This window comes from Microplitis demolitor, chromosome 4 (genome assembly GCF_026212275.2).
Source record: "Microplitis demolitor isolate Queensland-Clemson2020A chromosome 4, iyMicDemo2.1a, whole genome shotgun sequence".
In the NCBI taxonomy this organism is placed as follows: Eukaryota; Metazoa; Arthropoda; class Insecta; order Hymenoptera; family Braconidae; genus Microplitis; species Microplitis demolitor.
Window position 1 is genome coordinate 17458752 of NC_068548.1, and position 15956 is coordinate 17474707.

Genomic DNA, 15956 nt, shown 5'->3' on the forward strand with positions numbered 1-15956 from the left:
GGAGGAGGTTTAAATGGACCACCTAGGAAAAAATGACATAATGTCCACAGGGCCCATATTGGTCCCTCTTCCTCGACAACTTTTTAAGTTAATGATATTTTTGAAATCTACTAGACTAAAGACATATTATAGCAAAATTTTACCAATGCTGCACCATGAGGGCAAATACCATAGTTAAATTCTTATGACACCTACCTAATCATAATTAAATTATTCACATTTATAAATAAATAAGTCGTTTAAAAATCATTGATGTATTTTAATAATTATCAATAAAATATGTATGATTTCATGTCTTAATGAAATATGTATTATTGTGCAATAATTATGCATGGATGTTACCACTTGTAGATAATTCTTGAGTAAAAAATACCCATAAAGTTTGGTACTGTAAAGACATCTAGCCAGTAACTAAATTTTTACTATGTTGTTAGTAAAAATTGCACTTCATTTACATGCTATCGTGTAACGTTACAGTTTAGTGCCGGTGTAACTTTACGTTGAGAAGGTTTGCATGTTTTAGGTTTCCACTATATTAAATACGTTTAACGTAAAGTTTAAAGACCTAGCAGTTTTCTTCCCTAATCCTCTTTTAGCTTGAGTAAATTCAAATTTGTTTTAAAGGAATTTTAAACAATTTTTATCATCATAAATCGAAAATACAATTCTCTCGGCATAGATACGTTTTTACAAATTATTTTGCATAAAGATAATACCATTCGGGTTGACGAGCCGCGATACTTAAACGAATTTTACGGTTTCAAGTTAACGGAGCTAGCACCCACGCCCTCTATCGTAGTACATAATAATAATTTGCGCGAGAACTCACCTAATAAGCATTTTTTTTGTATATTTAATCTTTTTGTGAAACTATATTACAATAAAATGGTAACCATTCCCATAATATTATTGTAACTATTCCTATAATATTATGGTAACCATTCCCATAATATTATGGTAACCATTACCATATACGCTTAGGAACTGTTACAATGTGGTTATAGGATTGGTTCCTATTTGCTTATGGGAACTATTCCTATGAGTATGGTAATCATTACCATGATTCTTTCACATGCGATATGGGAACTGTTACCATAATGATAGGAATTGTTACCATATTTATGGAAACCTTCCCAAAAAGTATGGGTCTATATCCCATAATCCCTAGTAATCATTACCATAACGGTATGGGATGATATTTTATAAACGTACTAGGAACAGTTCCTTTAATTTTTTCTCCGTGTATGAACAATAAACTTCAATCTAATCTCATCTAATCTCTCGCTCGCTTCACCAACCCCGTATATTTTTGCGGGCTCGTCACAATCGAGTAGTATATTTTACAATGTGCATGGGAAAAATTAAGATATTTTCCACATTTCCTCACAGTATTAAACTTTTTAGACAATTTTTACTAAAAATTTTTCTGCGTGCACATATATTTGATCATATGACGCTTTTTCTGAGTTATACTTTTTCATATATAGATTATTGTCTACCGCCAAGTCATAACTATAATTATAAGTATGTTATATAATAATACACTTATAATTATATTAAAACATTACAGGAAAATCGGCTATCTTACTATCAATACATGTAAACATTGCACAAGCGGAAATGAAATTTTTGACATTAAATAAGTGATACTAAGTTTTAAAAATAATTATACTATTTTTTTTCATTAACTTTAATTTTTAAAGAACTCATTGAATATTACTATTCGATTATTACGATTATAATTATAATTATTATTATTTTTATTTTTATAAAATATTGGTGTATTAACAATTTTATTGTTTCTTTGCTAATAAAAATGAAATAACTTACGATGCATATAATTATTAACACAATGCATTTAAGCAGATAATGATAAAAAAATACATAATTCGATATCTTATCAAACAGTTTTTCTACTTGAAAATAATAATATTGACGTATTTTTGTCTTCATCACTCTTTCACATGTAAATTGTGTCAGTACGGCTGTTGTACCAGTATTCAACTTTAAAGTGACTGGTTTCATATATACAATTTTGAGGTCAAAAAAACCGGTATATAAATTATGTTCAATAATTTTATTACTACAAAGAAAGCAATAGATTATAAAATAATTTATAACTTCATATTAATAGTTAACATTATATATTTATTTTAACGATGTATAAAGATATTAACAATTTTTTAAAGAAAACAAAATAAAAGTTTAATGCTGAACTTGTTGCACTCTGCGTCGTTACTGCAGAAAGGTTAGATGGATAAGTGATACAAAAAAATTAACGATACAAGTTAAAATAATCATTAAGTTAGAGTTTTTACTGTAATACAAAATGCCAGATATTAATCGTTAATTAGTTTTAATCATAAATTCATTTTATACTCATAGTAATGATTTAAGTATGGAAATAAAAATTAATCATTATTTTTATTCTTATGCATTGTAATACATATTAATATAACTTATATAGCTCTTGTAATGTAAGTTTCCAAATTAATAGCTGTATACGTCAATTATTTTTTTGGGTAAGTAATTTGAACATAAACAGGAAGTTATATCATATTTATTTATATATGAAAACTATAAATCTTTGGTGGATATCTTTCTAAAATTTATGACGCAATGGGTTATTTCATCAGTGTAACAAAATATTTAGAAGTAAAAAAAAAGACAAATTATAATGTTGTTTCAATTTTTTTTCCATATTTCATTGTAAGCAACTGACTTTAATTATTATTTGAGTAGATATATTCCCAAAGTATGAGTTAACCGTATCGTATAGCTACAAATTTTTTTTTAATAATTCAAAATATTTACAAGCTTTGTAAACATAAATGATTAATTCACCCTGCACTTTAAATCTAAAATTGTGTAATCAACTTGTTATATTTAAACAAAAGTAAGTGAATTTTTAATATAGTATAAGTATTATTGCATTAATGTAACTTCAGATAACAGTAAAAGTAGAAATAAGGAGTACATATATATACAGAGAAAAGCCGGGTAAAACGGGACCGCTTATGGAAAGAATGGACTTTTATGAATTTGAATACGACGAGTCTTCTATTTTTGACTTCCATATAAAGTAATTAAACCAAATTTCCAGTTGCCATAGAAACAACATTTTTTCCACTATCGAGCAAAACGAACCACCCAAAAAAAAGTATCAATATTTTTTTTGTTTAAAAAAAATAACTATAATAAAATTGTTTATATCTAATCTAACTAAAAAAAAGTGATACAATACAGTCAGTAAATAAAGATGCCGAAAAAAAAAATTATTGAAGATAAATAATTTATATGAAAAAAAAATTTGGGACACTCAAAATTATATACAAATAAAGACAAGAGTCGTAAATGACAATGAAAAACAATTTTGAAAAAAACAAAAAAAATTTTTACCAAATTTTTAGAGTCGTCCGTTTTGCCCACCCTTTTTCTGCATATATATAGCAATAAATACATTTTACTATTTATAGATAGCCTTACAATAATAGATATAGTTTTTTATTTTTATTATAGAATACCAAAAAAGTAATTGATATATAAAAAATAAAAACAAAATACTTCCTTTCATGTATATAGAAGAAATTAAAGTCCGAGGACGCAAGTAATGTTGAAAATTCATTGAATAGAGGGGGGAATAATTGCTATCAGAAACTTGAAACTGAACAGTTCATATTCATAAACATCATCAGTCTGCTGCAAATACGCTCGTTAATAACACCAAGTCTAATTACATCATTACATAATCAGGTACGATAGTCGTATTGAGTTAAGTACTAATAATAGCATGAGTGTAAATACCTACGCCCTTAGTCACAAACAACTATTTATATATATATATATATATATATATATATATATATATATATATATATATATATATATATATATATATAAATTGAAAGTAAAACCTGTGTCGAGTCTTCATCCTACTGTACAGTGTACGTTTATTATAGGGGAGAAGCCGGTCCTTAGTTATTATGATTCGTCGCGACTGGTTCGATGCATGAGTCGAGCCTCCAAGAGCATAACAACAGACAACAGTTTGTTATGCATTCACTATACGTATATTTTACGTAATTTTTGTTTAAGTTTACACGTAAAACCCAGTCAGTGAAAGAAGTAGTATAGTTGAGTGTCTTACGATGAAAGTTAGTGAACGCAGTACCATTTGTGTCTGCCCAGCAGACGAATCGGTACATATCGTTAGTTATAGTTATTTATCCTACTGAACTATTTTCAACTTTACTGACCATCAAAGTATTTAAAATTCGTTACATTTTTTTTTAAATGTCTAACAAAATTAACTCATGTGATTATATTTTTTACTGCTGTTAAGTATGTGAGTTTATATCAAATTTTTTTCTGTAGATTTTTTTTTTTGTTATTGATAATTTATAGTGAATAAAATTAAAATATATTTGATTTTATAATGTCAATAGCTATTTCATTTCATTCGATGAAGTTAATTAATTATTTTGTATTATATTTGATAACATCAAAATAATTGTGAGTCGGATAATTTAGTAATCGGAGTGAATAATTATGTCTAGAGGCACAAAAATCTTTTATCAATTACAATCGTTGAGACGGCATAAATAAAATTCTTGATAGTATAGTTGTAAATAAATAACTTTATAAAACGATAGTAATATCATTTTATAAGTCGCTCATACATGGACTTTGGAGTAATTTATCGTGTGAGTTTATTTATAAGAATATCTGTAAAACATTTATTTAACTTTTTTTTTTTAATAATCTATTAGTTTACTAAATTTTTTTAATTTTTACATTTAATTAATTATTAAATATTTTTTGTCAGTTTACTTATAAATTTATTTATTGTTAATAAAATTATTATTCGGTTGAAAGTAAAATTTTTTATGTTTTTTTTTATTTTAAAATTTTGTTATAAACGAGATGCACTGTCATATTCAGCTAATAAATATTTTCGTATCGTGTATACACAAACTCGTAACAAGCGGACTTTGAACCAGACGACTCGCAACAGTTACGCGCCCAATATCATTACTTTTAAACAGGAGAAGGGGAGCGACACTTTTTACTCACGATGATAAATGTTTATTTATTTATATTTTTTTTTTAACTTCTATCAGTTTCATTGAATGATAAAGATCTATTTTTAAATGATTCACAATGATTAAAATTATTGTTATCAATAATTTATCAGTTGTAGATTTTAAATATATGAATTTCAAGCTCCATTATATTTATTTATTATTATTATTATTTTTTTAAGACGTGCCCCCAATTCTGTAATTTTTATCAATTTAAATTACATTCTTAATTTTATCAATTGTACTTTGTTCTTTAGTCATATTTAAAATACAGACGAACTTTATTTAAATAAAATTAATTTTTTTTTTTTTATTTTCACAGAATACTTGATATTATTGGGCAATGCAATTGACGATAAATTAAAAATAAACATAAAAGTTATTTAATAGATTTATATTTCTAAGAAATTATGGAGTCTCTTATACGTGGGATTCAACGAATGGGATTGGTTTTAAAAAATGGCTCAAGAATTAAGAATTTAACCTCAGTAAGATATGCGTCGGCTGTTTCAAGATGTAAAGTGATTGAAGGTAATAATGGTGAGCGTATTTTTACATCATCCTATGAAGACATTGAAATACCTTCATTAACTATTCCTGAATTTATATGGCAGAAATTGGAAAAATGGCCGACAAAAATTGCTGCCGTACGTAAAGAAATGTATTTTAATTACTAATATATTTGTATAATTTAGTATTTTACGCAATTTTAATCAAAATTTTAATTATATATATATTTTTTTTTATAGGAATGTGGAATTACAGGAAGAAAATATACGTACGCGGAAGCGAGAGATAGTGCTAATTATATTGCAAGAAGTTTAAGAAATATGGGCTTAAGAGAAGGTGATGTAGTGGCACTGATATTACCAAACTTGCCGGAAAGTCCAATTTCATTGCTTGGTATTTTAGAAGCTGGACTCATTTGTACAACGGTCAATCCTTTATACACAGTTGGTACGTTATTAATCATTATAAAAGTTAATTAACTATTACAATTCATCAATAAGTGATAGAATCTTATATATCTTGCGGATTCGGTACACTGTAAAAAATATTGTGTATCTATGTTAATAACGGTCCGTGTTAAATTTATTGTGTTATTATTTTGTGTTAAATCAACACAATTCTTTGTGTTACTTTAAAATTTTTAATCGATTTACTATTCAACACTTTAAAAGTGTTATCTACTATAAAAATCGATATTATCAACATTTATTAAGTGTTACTTTAAGATCAACACAAAAAAAGTGTTGAAGCGACAGTTGAATTGTGTTAAAAAAAAATGTCTTCCTTCTATTCACGCGGGAAGCGCCATTAAGTATCAGTTCTGCTTGGTTAGTTATTATTTTTGTGACATTGACTTTATTTATTTTCAATTGAACATAAAAAAAATTAAGTTGACAAAGTTCATGATCCGTATAGTTTAAAAAAAAAATATTTAAAAAATTGCATCTGTTACTTTTTTACATGCGCATATCTTTTTTTTTTTCGTAATTGATTTGTTGATAAAAAAATTCGAAAATTGTTAACTGTCTGCCAACTTTAGGAAGGATTATGTTTACTATCACAAAATAGTTCAATATTAAATAATAATTGTTGACACTTTTGATAACCTAAAAATAATTCATGGTACAAAAATAAAATGTACATGTTAACATTTTTTTGTCACCATTAACATTTAAAAAGTGTTGAAGTTACTTCTCATATTACTCGAATTTCGTGTAGAAATTTTAACACAAATTTTTTGCTGAAATTCAATACAAATAGTCTTTGTTAAAAAATAACAAAAATATTGTGGGGACCGTTTCTAACACACAGATTGTGTTGATTTTAACACAATATTTTTTACTGTGTATTATATTCGATGTCACTGGATGTATGCAATAATTTATGTACTGAATGCACGAAAAAAAAAACACAGCTAAATATCTCAAGTCATGCAGTTGAAGTTATAAAAATAATTTACTTTCTTATTATTGAAGAAGATTTATACTCTATGGATTGCGCTTGAAAATCTTATTGGAAGCGTTTTTTTTTTAAGCTCTTCAAGTTCAAAAAAAGTTATGTATTGCATTGAGCTACGAAAATTAAAAAAATCTCAAATAGTTGATAACATGAAACTTTCAATTTGTATCTACGATTATTCTTAAAAAAACGCATAGATTTGGACAGTACTTAATGTAAATAATCCTGATAAAGAGATAAAGAAGTTTTGAATTGGATCATAACCTCGAAATATAAAATATCTAAAAAAAACTTCAGAGAACAGCAATTTCTTTAATGTTTTGTTGATAATAGAACCTAAACTAACGAACCGAATGCTGTAAATTGTTTAGTGATTGAAAAAAACCGTGAAGGTGAATATCTGGTATAATTTAGATTGTAATTTTCACTTATCATAATAATTACAATAAAGCTTCGATAAATTTTCGCGTGGAAAAAATCAATATTTACTTATTCATATAAAAATAGTTCAATGTTACAAAAAGTTGAAATTGTTTTCAGAATTATTAAAAGTTAGTAAATTAGTCGCAATTTTTGTTTCGTAGTTGATAAATATTACATCTCCAATGTAATTCTTCGTAGGTTACTGTACATTTTAGAATATCCGTAAAGTAAATTGCCGCTCCGGAAGGTAAAATTACTATTTGAGATTGTAAAAATTACTCGCCAGAATATATCTTTCACGAAGCGCTTTAACTAATATTTACTAAGTACAATAGTAAAAATTATTGGTACATTATAATTTTCATTTGTCGCTAGTAAATTTTATTTTGAATGTAGTAATTTTTATAATCAATAGAAATTATTATTCTAAATAATATGATGTAATTTTTACTTTGAGTTTTGTACAAGTTTTGATTTTTTTTTAATGTCCAAAATTACTCCTCGGATTGTAATTTTTTTTTCAAATTTAGCAAAAATTACTTAATTTTTTTCTCCATGTCGGAATTTTATTTATTTGATTTTTATATAATCACTGAAATAATTATTAATGCAACCAAATTTAAATAGACATAAATTATGAATATTTTAATAATTAAAACGTATCAGAGGTCATTTGCGTTAATCGGAGCATGTTATCCTATCAGACAGTTGTTTTTACCATTAGTGTTCATTTAAATTCTATATTATTGTGTATATTAATAGTCTTAACTCATGATTATAAAAGTATGCAAGTGTCTACATGTTTACTTAACCTTGTAATTTATATATGCACTTTAAACATGTAATAATTTTCTCATTATGAGTTATTTTTATTTTTTGTGATAGATGAAATTTCTCGACAACTACGATCATCTGGAGCAAAAGCAATTATTACATCCTCCGAAATAGCAACGAATGTGATGATTGCCGCAAAAGCGACTCTTCCTCCGAATTCACCTTTTATAATTGTTGAGGATACGGATCGAGCTTTACCAGCGGGATCAATTCCTTTCAAAGTAATTTTTTTTTTTAATTTATAGGCATTATATATAGTATTTTTTTCGGAAGCAATAAAACTATTTTATTCGAAATAAAATTAATTTGAATAAAAGAGATATAGTCAACCCAAGTAATTTTGTCCCTGTTAGGGTAGTACGACTTCTTCGTAAAAGTATGTTTAGGCTTAAGGAAAGCCTATCAAAGGATGACGATCAAATTTAAGTTTGGATCTTAGACCGTTTGTTGACTAGAAAATAGAAAAATAATAACATAAAATAAAATATATAAAATTATTTGTCATGTACTATTTTTTTTTATGGCTGAACTTTGTAACTTCATTAGTAACTAAGAGCGAAACAAAACTTTTTTAAAGTGCAATTCAGCATTTTCGAAAATTTTTGACAATTTTAAGCAATTTAAAATTACGCTACGAAAAAAAATTGCTTTATAAAAAAAAATTCCATTTTTGATCAAAAAAATTTAATTTATTACAAATTTTTAATAATATTTTTTCTATTGACTAAAAAAATTACAATCTTTTTTTGTACTCTCTTAAAACGATTCACTGGTATTCACTGATTGGAGTACTTTTCACTGATTCATTCCAAGAGAGTAGTATTGTAATTTTCCGTGACAAAAAAAAAATTTTACTCACTACAAAATAAAATATTTTCGAAAAAAATTAACAAATTCTTTTATCAAAATTCTACATATTTTTTGACTGAAAACTTTTTATCCATTTACATATTTTATCTATTACAATAATGTAAGTTGTGATAGGAAAATTTGTTAAAATTTTATTTCGTCACAAAGAACTGCAATGTACAAAAAAACTTGTACTTCCTTCAACCACAAAATAACTTTATATCAAATTTATAATAAATTAAAATCTTGAATCAAGAATATATTTTTTTTTATGAAAGTAATTCTTTCTCTCAGTGGGCTTTATCTATTACTATAAATTTTTTAATACACTGAGAAAAAAAAATATTTCTATTAAGAATTTTTACTTGATACAAGAACATGTACTCTTGTCAATTTTTGAGAATGTATAATTTTGTCTCAAGAATTCGTAGCATTGATGGAAATAATTTTTATTAAATTCAAGTAAAGTTATTCTTTAGTTTACTCGTAAAATAATATCAAATTTATATAATAACAAAAATAAATTTGATGCTCTTTTCTCAAGAAATTGATAATTAATAATAATAGAGAAAATATTTTGAACGGATTTCTCGAACCAAAAAATTCTTGTTTGGACATTATTTTATTTTCTTAGTGTAAACTTATTTAAATTTCATAAAATTTATTACGATTTGATATCTTTTGCTAAAGATTTTTCTTGTTTCGTTTTGAATTACTCTTTTTTCAAGCACGAATTTTATTTATGGATTTTTTTTATTTTAAATTAAAGGATCTTTTAACAAGAGGAAAAACATTACCCCAAGTGCCAGAAAAATGTCGGAATGCGCACGATCTTGCAATACTGCCATATTCAAGTGGTACCACTGGGCTTCCAAAAGGAGTAATGTTAACTCATTACAATTTAATAGCGGATATGATAATGACAGATTCTAGTTGTGACTTTATACAAGTACCAGGTAATAATAATATTTTTCTTTTTCAATAAATTTTTATGCAGATAGATTATTATCACGTGTGATAGAAATTACGATTCTGTGTAATTCGAAAATATATGTATAAGATAACAGAGATCCGATGGCTGATAAGATATACCAATTATATATACTTATTTCGTTTAATTATTTACTGAGCTTCTGTCATCTATAGCAATTATTAATATTTTTGATAAAATACTTGGAATGTTAACGCAATGGAAAATAAATTTTCAGATTATGATATAACAGATACTTCATTAATATATTTACATCGAACTAGAGTTTCATCTGTTATATTTAAATAGATATATTATCTACTCTAATATCTCGATCATTTTTATCAGTTTCTTTATAAAGATTAGAAGTATGCGAATAGTGTTCAAGTAGAATATTACTATTCGATTCAAGATGCTAATCGAATAATTAAAATTCCTGAAAGTTTTATTATCAGCTGCTTATAATTTTTGAAAATCATTTCGTTTGAATATAGCTCGTAATTATTTCCGTATACGTAAAATAAAAATGTGATTGTGGTTTAGTACATTTTCATTTTATATCAGATACTTTGTATTTCCAATGTTACATTTTTAGTAGATTTCATAGAAATCTAACTATTGCATTGGTCCTCATGACGGAACTTTTGAAAAATTTTGCTATATTTCGACTCAGCTCGTCAAACGAATTCAGAAAATGCATATGGTTCAAAAGTTTATATATGTATGTATTTATATATATATATATATATGGGATATAACGCGCTAAATATTATCTATTATTATTTTATCTATAAGAACATCAGTTAGTCAGTAATTTTGTCATTACACAGGTTTCCACATCACCCATGAAATACTGTGTAGTAAGATGCGTGCCCTTTCTTTAACGTGGCGGGTCCCCAGTAGGCCTTTACCACGTAGAGAGGAGAGAAGGGAGCAAAAATGTCTAAACATTATAGAGGTTTAGAATTTATTATTTTCAATTTCATACCTAATTCATGATTAATTTATTGAAACTTCACGGTACCTCATGGGTGATGCGGAAATCTGTGTAATGACAGATTTTTTTTTGTGTATCCTAGTAGTTTTTTTTTTATTGTTATGAAATCTACTTCCATTTCGGCTGCCGAATGGCCTTTTTATTTAATATATATTGTATATATTTAAACGATCTGAAATAAATTTCAGATGAATTTCAAGATATTATCCCTGTTGTTTTACCTTTATTTCATATATATGGAATGAATGGTCTAATGTTGCCAAGAATGGCCGCAGGAGCTAAATTAATTACACTGCCAAGTTTCACTCCTGATTCATACATAAACGTATTGTCGAAAAATAAGGTAAATATATATAATTATTTGCAAAACAAATTTTTTTATTTCTTAAATTTATTTTTATAAAATAAAAAGGAATTGTTTTTCCACAGTGTACTCTAATCTTTAGTGTACCACCTATTGTTTTATTTTACGGTGCTCATCCAGGAGTTAAATCTGAATTTTTCAAAGATGTGAGATGTATATTTAGTGGTGCAGCGCCGTTAGCTGCATCAGATGTTCAAAGGGTTTATGAGAAGTTCAAAATGACTTCTGATCAATTACGATTCCTTCAAGGTAAACTTAGAGTTATTAATTAAGTTTTTTCACTGAGTAAAATAAAATTAAAGCCCCAAAAAAATAAATTAATAATGGCGAACACAATAAACCCACAGCTGAAATAAATTTTAAAAGTTTCATTGATTTTATTTTAATTTAACTGCTAAACGAAATGAGTCTCTCTCAGAAAAATCAATTTTTACAATTAAATTTATGTTTTTTTCTTCCAGGATAAAAATAATCCTCCTATAAAATTTTGTATAGAAAAATAAACTTAAATAAATCAATTTTATCGATCTTGAATTGTAAAAATTTTAATTTAATTACTTGTATAAAAATTTCTGAGGCTGTTTTCAGATTTTTAATTTTTTGCAAAGAATTTTGGATGATTCAAATTTAGAGAACCCGTTTGGCCTTACCCTTTTGTCATATGTGTACAATAGATAATTATATGATAACTGTTTTTGTTACAGGATACGGCTTAACAGAATCTTCCCCTGTATCATTTTTAGAAATGTCCAATTCTAAGTTTTCAAGTATCGGACATCCAGTAAATTTATGCAAAGTACGGTTGGTTGACCCGCTAACAGGTAATGATGTTGTTACACCAGGACAAACTGGAGAAATTTGGATAAAAGGTCCTCATGTAATGAAAGGATATTTTAATAATGAAAAAGCAACACAAGAAACCTTACAAGATGGATGGTTAAAAACGGGTGACATTGCTTACTATGATGAAGATTTTGCATTTTTCATAACTGATAGACTGAAAGAACTCATCAAAGTTAAAGGATTCCAGGTAAACAAAAACATGTTTGAAATAAAATAAATTAATTATGTTAATCGCAATTATTATCGGATAAATAATTAAAAATTTTATTTAGGTACCTCCAGCAGAATTAGAAGCTATTTTAAGAACTCATCCTGCTGTTGCTGATGCTGCTGTTGTTGGAGTACCTGATCCACGATCTGGAGAAGTACCTAAGGCATTCGTTGTACTTAAACCAAATAAATCGGCGAGTGCAGAAGATATACAAAATTTTATGAAAGGAAAAGTTTCAGAGTACAAAGAACTCAAAGGTATTTTTAAATTAATATAATATTGTTTAAAATTAATAATATAGTTTTTTACGGTACATGTGTGCGAAGCCTAGGAATTCCAACAGGTGAAGTGACATCGCGACCGTCGCGACTAAAGTTAGGGCGTGTTCTTAACGAGACCGAGCAGGTAAACGAAAGAGGGTAGCCAGCCCGAATATAACCTGCGAGATCTTGAGAACGTGTGATAACTTCAGATAAGTGCTGTCACTTCGTCTACCGAGATTTCTACCTTTGAACATAATGTAGCGAACAACATTTTTTGTAATAGCAACGGTAAAAGTCTGATTAGCGTAAAAAAATAAGTTAAAATTTTTCTTTTTTTAAAATGTAATTTAATAGCACAGAAGTGTGATCACAATACAAGAATTGACTTTGTCGTTAAGATTTTTTTGTATAGATCTTTATCCTGTCTAACGAACGATTAAAGAAGTAATATAATTTTCACTATACATTTACGAGAAAATTTTCAGGTGAAACTCTGGTAAAAAATAGTATAAACACCACAGAGGAAAATACGACGTGCCAATTCGCGTATTTGCCACCCTCGCCTTTAGCTCGGGTAGGCAATGACACACACGAGTTAAATGTCCTACTTTCCTCCCTTAGTGTATAATATACTATTCCGATATGCTACAGTATTTTTAACCACGACTGCATTGAAAGTTTAAATTCCTGTCCTATTTAGCGGAAAGAAAATTGTACTTTTCTTTTATGAAATAATTAACAAATCTTCCCTCAAACAGAAGCACAAATTTAAACTTTCAGGTGCAAATCTGGTTAAAAGTATTCTACACCACGGAAACAAGTACAACATCCCAATCCGCGTGTTTGTCAACCTTGTCTTTAGCTCGGATAGCCAATTACAGAATATACATGGGTTAGAATGCCCTACTTTCCTACCTCGGTGTGTAAATACTATTTAAGTATCCATACGATAGCGTAGGGACAGGTACAGGAGATAGAGATCATTTTTCGATACGTATGCGAGTAAAAATGACTTAAGTACAGTTAGTCAAAATCGTATATTTCCCTCCGCCATATATATATATCGCTAGAAAATCAGACTTCTGCAATTAGAATTACAAAAAATTATTTTTTTCGATAATATGTTATTTTTTAAATTAAAACCGTAAGATGGACGGAGTTTAAAGGTTCACCTTTCATGGGAAATTGCCTACCTAGCGAGGATTTGGCAATTTTTCATGATGTTTAATCATATAATATCACTTCGCCTCAATTCAGGAAGTGTTGTAATCATATTCTATGACAAATGAAGATTCAATTTCATTAATAATATAAATATTTTTTTTTCGTTTGTAATTGCAGGTGGTGTTAGTTTTATTGATGAAATGCCCAGAAATGCTAGTGGTAAAATACTGCGGATATCTTTAAAAAATCTTAATCAAGAATCAAGTTAAATCGATAAATACTTAGTTCACATTAAAAAAATAAATAAATGTGATATTATTTTTTTATGATATCCATACAAATGTAAAAAGGCTAATATAAAAACATGCTAATGAAAATGATTTATTTAAAAAACATAATATTTAGATGTATTATAGAAGTTTTAATAGTTGTTCAGGATTGTATGATTTTAAAAAAATGTAACTTTTAGCTAAGAACTGATCTATTTGGTACTATATTTTTTATCAGAGTTAAAAAAAAATTAATAGCAATAAACTTCGTCTGTAGTTATATAATAATTATTATTGTATTAATAATAATACAAAATGAAAATTTTAAATCATGTTATAGATAAAGAATTGTTAAAAAATAAATTTTTTAAATGTTGCAATTAAGTAAAATTTAAATTCTATAACAAATAAAATATATTCTATTTTATATTGATGTTTTTAATCTACTTAACATAAAAAAAAAATGTTTTGTAATTTTATAAGCAATAAAATAAAAAAATATTGTTGTAAATAAAACTAATTATATGATAATAAAATTATTTTTATTGTTTAGTTATTTAAATTTATTTAATTAATAACTTAAGTATCCTCAAACTATTCAATTTTATTTTGGGATTATACTAAGAAATTTAACAAAAGTTTTTTGACAAATTTAATTTATAAAGAAAAAAATTCTTATCAACTTTGATACACTCAATAGTTTGGATTCTAGTAGTAATTTTTTAAATGGCAGGGGTGAATTTTAATAAGGATTTTGTAGATTTCTCACTGGCTAGTCCATCGACACAAGCAATAATTGTTATTGTTGAGAAAGTTTTTAATTTGCCGGTTACTAATCTTATTGAAATGGAATAGACACAATATAAGATGAAGATTGTGGGCAAGGTTGTTGATGATGAAATTGCGATGAAAGAATTTGATGTCGTTGCAATGATTGCTCTGGTATGCAATTCGAACGAGGTAATTGTAAATTTTGTTGCTGTTGACGAATTTGTGCATTAGTATTAATCGAACCCTGGATTTGCGGATAACAAATTTGAGATGGTGAAGATTCTAAATAGGATATAAGTCCTGAATGTCTCGGAGGAATTCTTGATTTTGTTGACGGTACTTGGCAAACAGAAATAATGCAAGATGAATTTTTCTCTTTGTATGGTGGTGAAAATGTTAGAGATGGGGGAGAAAATATCTTAGGCGAATTTAATTCACAGGTTAAATTACGAGAACCTATTGTCGAAGATTTATTTTGTAGATGCGGACTGCTTGTTGAATTATATCCTACATTATTTATAAACTTTTCTGAACACAGTTTTTCTGGACATCCAAATGCTGGACATGATTCGTTACAAGCTTCTGCTTCTGGTTTTCTTCATGCGATATTTTTTTTTTTGGTTATTTTCAGTTTCTGATACAAAGAAAGAGAGTAAAAAATAAATAAACTTACAGCTTTTCTATTTCATTTATTATATGTCGCATGTGTTCCATAAAATTGTAATTGGTGTGCTGATTATTGCGTGCCATGGAAATTTTTTTTCATTTATATTTACATAAAACACTAAAAATTTAGTCCAAATGAAGAATCATTTGTAGCATTGTCTTTACTGCTAATGAACTTCATTTGTTTAAAAATAGGGTAATTGTCTATATTTGGGCTCACCACATTCTTCAATGTTTCTAGTGCTTATACCTTGAATATCTATAATTAAATTTTTTCTACGTG

The 15956-nt window shown here is 26.9% G+C and overlaps 1 protein-coding gene across 7 annotated transcripts; it reads left to right on the forward strand.

The window, feature by feature from the left end:
- Positions 1 to 1987: 1987 nt before the first annotated feature.
- On the forward strand, positions 1988 to 14507 carry LOC103574223 (uncharacterized). 7 transcript variants are annotated; one of them, XM_014442342.2, is made up of 11 exons: positions 1988 to 2053; positions 3583 to 3753; positions 5404 to 5728; positions 5831 to 6038; positions 8358 to 8527; positions 9925 to 10111; positions 11311 to 11465; positions 11552 to 11735; positions 12191 to 12516; positions 12602 to 12797; positions 14145 to 14507. In XM_014442342.2, exons 3-11 carry the CDS (start codon positions 5492 to 5494, stop codon positions 14234 to 14236), a joined length of 1755 nt encoding a protein of 584 aa, XP_014297828.1. In that variant the 5' UTR covers positions 1988 to 2053; positions 3583 to 3753; positions 5404 to 5491; the 3' UTR covers positions 14237 to 14507. The 7 variants fall into 7 exon arrangements, with proteins under 7 accessions (XP_014297828.1, XP_014297829.1, XP_014297831.1 ...); XM_014442343.2 differs by lacking the exon at positions 1988 to 2053 and adding an exon at positions 2790 to 2896; XM_014442345.2 differs by lacking the exons at positions 1988 to 2053; positions 3583 to 3753 and adding an exon at positions 3976 to 4345.
- The last annotated feature ends 1449 nt before the right edge of the window (positions 14508 to 15956 follow it).